This window comes from Ctenopharyngodon idella, chromosome 15, assembly GCF_019924925.1.
Source record: "Ctenopharyngodon idella isolate HZGC_01 chromosome 15, HZGC01, whole genome shotgun sequence".
Lineage (NCBI taxonomy): Eukaryota > Metazoa > Chordata > Actinopteri > Cypriniformes > Xenocyprididae > Ctenopharyngodon > Ctenopharyngodon idella.
This window is the reverse complement of record NC_067234.1, coordinates 11,111,942-11,117,740: the sequence shown is the minus strand read 5'-3', so window position 1 is coordinate 11,117,740 and position 5,799 is coordinate 11,111,942. Positions and strand designations below refer to the sequence as shown.

The window sequence follows — 5,799 nt, the reverse complement described above, 5'->3', positions numbered from 1 at the left end:
GATTTGATATGTTTCTGTCGCTGCATGATGAGGACACAGTTTAAATATGCAGCTTCGCTAGATAACGAATGCATAACAGCGAACAAATGGATATAAACTAATGCAAATGAATGGTAACAATCGTGACATTAAACAGTTGGTGTTTTTGTCACATTGTTTTAACCGCTTGAGGTACTACTAATGTTAGCATCCTCTCAGCCTCGACGGCAAAGATACTACTGTTCTTCACTAATGCAGCATCTAGTCAACAAACTAATTAATGATTTGAAAACATGTACTGTAGTGTACACTGTATAACATACCATTTTATTGTCCGTTTTAAATCCGCTTTTGAAGTGTCGCGCTATGTGCAGCGCGCAGCCTCACGTCACGTGTCAAAACAAACTCTACGAGGCATCAGTGATAGTTTTTATTTCACCTCTAGAGGTCGCTCTCGTACTGTATAATGACAGCGCACTCTTCTCAGCCGCTCCAGCAACGGACGCAACCCGGAAAATGAAATCAACCGCGGTTGTTCGAGCACTTGTTTGCGCATGCTTGCTTGCAGTCTGTGTTCTTCCGACTTTATTTTGTAGTAGGCTAAGTAACGAAAATGCTTTGGGAAAATGTATCGGAGTAAAAGTATACATTTTATTTAGGAAATGTATTGGAGTAAAAGTAAAAGTTGACAGAAATATAAAAACTCAAGTAAAGTACAGATTCTCCCAAAAAATACTTAAGTACTGTAACAAAGTATTATTACTTCGTTACATTACACCACTGTCTTTTGTCCAGACATACCTAGCCTAGCTTTATTCAGCCTGTCATGGTGTGTAGTTTACAGTAACCTATTTTCCCTCTGTTTTGTTACATGATTTAAATTATTTCTCATTCATTATATATATTATACTTTATACTAAGTAAAGTAACAAATTCTGATGATGCGTGAAATTCAGATGGAGGGCAGGAAGTAAAGAAACAGAATGGAGGACATAGAGGAAAACCCATATTGTAGCGGTTTAGACTATTTCAAAGAAAGAAAATCACCACATTTGTTAGTCGTGATCCTTATATTATGAAGAGCAGTGAATTTTCTGCTGAACTGATATATTTGCCTGCTATCAAGGCGGTAGATATAAGCAACTACCTTGTCTTCCAGAAATGCTTCTACTCCAAAAAAACAGATGAAAGCGTACAAAAGTATGGATGCTTACAACTTTTTTTGTTAGTATTTGGGTCAACGACCTCGGTATCAAGGTGCTCCACAATGACAATCGCTTGGTTTTTGGCTGCGTGAGCAAAGGCACTTGATTCAGTCTTATTTTGCCAAAGAAAAATACTGAAAAATATGAATGTATATTTGCTGGCAATCAGATGTTTATTGGTGGTTACTTATAAGAACTAAAAGAGTGTGCACTTTGTAAATTAGATTACATTTAATAAAATCCGAAGCTAAATTCAAACTACTGAGGCGCATGGCAGAGCATTGCTCTTTTATATCTTCTTGTGTCCACACTGATTTGAAATTGTGAAAGGCTAGATCAATTGTCCTTCGTCTAACCCAACTGATTACAGCCAATTTGGTATTTATTTGTGCGTGGGGAACTTTGCATGACACCACAATACCTTTTGATTAAATTTAGACCTTAGGTTATACAAAATTCACTAAAAACACAATGTGTGCTATTATTCTGTAATATACCAAAATTTTATATAGCTATCATTTATCCATCCAAAGTTTTTTTCATTTTATGACCATTGTCAATTCATTTTTTAAAACCATTCTGAAATGATAATCTCGACAGGTCAGCTGAGCAGTTTTTTTTTTTTTTTTTTTTTTGACAGATAAAGGCATATCATTACTAATGATCAGAAGTTCATTATTTCATAGTTTCATAATTTCTTACTCCAATGGGACCACTCTGATATATTTGACAAGGCAAAGCGAATAACTCTCTTCTTATCAATCAAAGACAGTGACTTGCCTGGTTTTGTTGCCATGTGCATACTTTGCAGAATCTGATATTTCCTTCTAACTAATCCAATAACCCTTTCGACATGAATACGCACATTTGCTATTTCTTTAGTTTGTTCCAACTCATCTGCTGACTCATCTGCAGATTGAAGTGTTCAATTTGTACCATAATGTTCTTTAAAGAGCAGACAAAGTATGATACAGTTTTCAGTGATAAACCTATTCTTGCAATAACTGTTTTGTTAACCCTCTGTCGATCCAACTGTCCATGGGCTGGGATACAAAAATGCGAAAGTACAATCTGTAGTTTTCAGGGAAATCCTGAAAGCTGTCGAAAAAAAAGGAATTTCTCGATCCAGGAAACACGGAGAGAGAGTAAACATTGTTCATTTACATATACTACTGACACTGTAACAATTCAAAGTGGGTTGAAAATCAGTGAACTTACACTTTATGTCTTGTGTTTTATGACAGATTTATATACAGTCATTATCTATTGCCATTTTTTTTTTCTTCACTTTATGAATAGCAAATCTAATGTGGTCAATTCCCATGTGTTCTGCTGGTATAGTGATCCATATGGTGGCAGTAGCTGTTATATAAACTGCTTACAGCAAATTCAGAAGTTGACTCAGATCAACGGCAACAACCAGTTCTCTTCACTTTCGCCTTCACTATTCAGAGAATAATTCTCTCTTGAATCTACTTTAAAAATATTAATGGACTAGACTGAACTTAGGACATCAAAAACTATTTAATGCTTTATTCTTCATATAATGGACAACAGCTGAATCCAAATTATTTTATTTTTTTTAAGTGGCTATTTCATTGTTTTGACAAGCAAATGGAAAATGGAACCATGCCTTCATATTTTTATTTCACTTTGTTCAAGGAGTTTGTTCACATGAAATATCTCATCCTAATATTGACACTTACAGTTTATTTAGCAATTATATTATTTAATGCCATCATTTTGTTTGTGGTGTTTAAAGAGAGATCTCTACATGAGCCAATGTACATACTGATATCTTGTTTGTCTGTCAATGATCTCTATGGCTCAGCTGGTTTCTTCCCTAGGATAATGGTTGATCTCCTTTCCGATACAAATACCATTTCTAGGCCAGCGTGTTTTGTTCAGATTTTTACCATTTATTCTTATGCAATATCTGAATATACAATATTAACTCTGATGGCATATGACAGATATGTTGCCATATGCAATCCTTTAAAATATCATAAAATGATGACATCAAAAGTAACAGCATTGTACATGGCAATAGCATCACTTTATGCAGCGTTTTCTATGGCTCTCATTATTTTCTTCTCAGCCAGGTTGCCTTTGTGTGGGACTGAAATCGCTCGACTGTACTGCTCCAACTGGTCGGTGGTTCGACTCTCTTGTGGGACTTCAACTTTGAGTAACAACATAATTGGATTTTTTGTCTCAACAACAACAGTTTTTCTCCCTGCCTTCTTTATTTTATATACTTATGTCCGAATTTTGGTCATTTGTCAAAAAAGCTCCAAAGAATTTAGGGGCAAAGCATTACAAACATGTCTTCCTCACATTATAAGTTTTGTGAACTACTCTATAGCATCATTTTGTGACATTGCTCTAAGTCGCTATGATTCAGACAAATACAAGATTGTGGCTATAATTTTTTCAGTGGAATTTTTGGTTATTCCTCCTGTTCTCAATCCTCTTATTTATGGCTTAAATTTGCCAGAAATTCGCAAAAACATTTTATGTTTGTTTCAAAGGTCAAAAATTGCCCATTTTCCAGGATAAGTAATTAAAGGAGAATATGACATTTAAAAAAGCTACTTGGTTTTACAGTGTTTTTTATCATAAAATTAATTCCCTGAAATGATTTGTTTAGTGCTATATGATGAGGCACGTTGTTTTCTCATGTAACAGATACTTCTTATGTCATCATAAAACAAGTCATCATCTCCTTGATGTTCTTTAACAATCTCCAATTTAACATTCAATAAAATATTTATGGCACATTTCCTTGTTACTTGTTACTCAACACTGCAAATTTTAATATACTAATGGGTGCAATTTAATATCTTTTGCTGGTATTTGTATTAACATGCTTTTGTCTGAACTTTTTTCTTGCTTTAAGTACTGTACTGTATGTTGCCAGTTTAATTTTGGAAGCTTAATATTGAAATTACATTAAAAAATAAATGTATAGAAAACCCTATAAAACTGTACTTGTTTTAATATTCTGTCCTTAGGTATTGTATATACATGGGCAAGCAGGAATAGTACATTCACTCGTGTGGAGCTATCAAAGCAAACAGGGACTTACAGGGAACCACCACACGTCATGATGAGTGTCAGGCCTGACTAGCATAACTGGGAATCATAAGCATCATTTAAGCAAGATATTGTAGTGAGTTACACAAATGGCTCTCTCTTATAGTCTTATAAACTACACCATAGATGTCTGTCAGTCTTCGCTATGGCCTTTTCTTCATTCTATCTACAGATGTTACCCCATGACTTCAGAACAATGCATGTTCACACCTTATTTCTTTCCCAAGGTCTTCTGAAACTTGCACTTGAATGTCATTCACTTGCCATTCTGTAAATTGACAACCCACTAGGATTTAACTGAAATATTTGGTAACATTTTATTTCATAGTGTCCTTGTTACACATTACACATATTTATTATAGCAATAACAGTAAATTATGCCTAATTATATGCAACTACTACCATATAGTAAGTACATTCTGTTAATTAATATGACTTAGTACTTAATAGTATAATTACACTGTAAGGACACATTAAAATAAAGTGTAAACAAATATTTATATGTGCTATATGTGTGTCTTGGACAGAAAATGGAATATTTGGTGTGGTATTAAAAAGCAACTCTTATTATGAAGCACATGCTCATTTATAATGCAAATTTAAGAGGTCTGCATCAGTTCTGGGCAGGTCTAACATTATTGGGTAGTTTGGTCATGTGACCACACACATTATTATTTTTCTGGTACTGCCATCTTAACACAATGATGACATTAAAGCTCAGAAATGACAGTTAAGTTTTCGAAGTTAATTTTTGAATGGCTTATACATTTTTTGCACACATCATCATCAACGGGTTATCTATACATACATATTGAAATTATATTCATATATGGTTTCTTCTGTTGTCAGACTGCAGATAAATGAAGACGGTCACAATTGTGACCGGTGGTATAACACAGGGAGTCTTTAAGACTGACCGTAAGTCAAGTTTTGGATTTACTTGATCCTTGGTGTCTGTCTGTCTATAGGTCTATCTATCTATCTATCTATCTATCTATCTACATTATATTGCCAAAAGTTTTGGGACGCCTGCCTTTATGTGCACATGAACTTTAATGACATCCCATTCTTAATCCGTAGGGTTTAATATGGAGTTGGCCCACCCTTTGCAGCTATAACAGCTTCAACTCTTCTGGGAAGCCTTTCCACAAGGTTTAGGAGTGTGTTTATGGGAATTTTTGACCATTCTTCTAGAAGTGCATTTGTGAGGTCAGGCAGTGATGTTGGACGAGAAGGCCTGGCTCGCAGTCTCCGCTCTAATTCATCCCAAAGGTGTTCTATCACGTTGAAGTCAAGTTCCAGTCAAGTTCCTCCACACCACACTTGCTCATCCATGTCTTTATGGACCTTGCTTTGTGCATTGCTGTGCAGTCATGTTTGAACAGGAAGGGGTCATCCCCAAACTGTTCCCACAAAGTTGGGAGCATGAAATTGTCCAAAATGTTTTGGTATGCTGAAGCATTAAGAGTTCCTTTCACTGGAACTAAGGGGCCAAGCCCAACCCCTGAAAAACAACCTC

At 35.2% G+C, this 5,799-nt stretch overlaps 1 protein-coding gene across 1 annotated transcript; it reads left to right on the top strand.

Annotated features, from left to right (window-relative positions):
- Positions 1-1,486: 1,486 nt before the first annotated feature.
- On the top strand, positions 1,487-3,743 carry or64a1 (odorant receptor, family 64, subfamily A, member 1). The gene has a single exon (XM_051862432.1). It carries the CDS (start codon positions 2,712-2,714, stop codon positions 3,741-3,743), a length of 1,032 nt encoding a protein of 343 aa, XP_051718392.1. The 5' UTR covers positions 1,487-2,711.
- Positions 3,744-5,799: the final 2,056 nt, after the last annotated feature.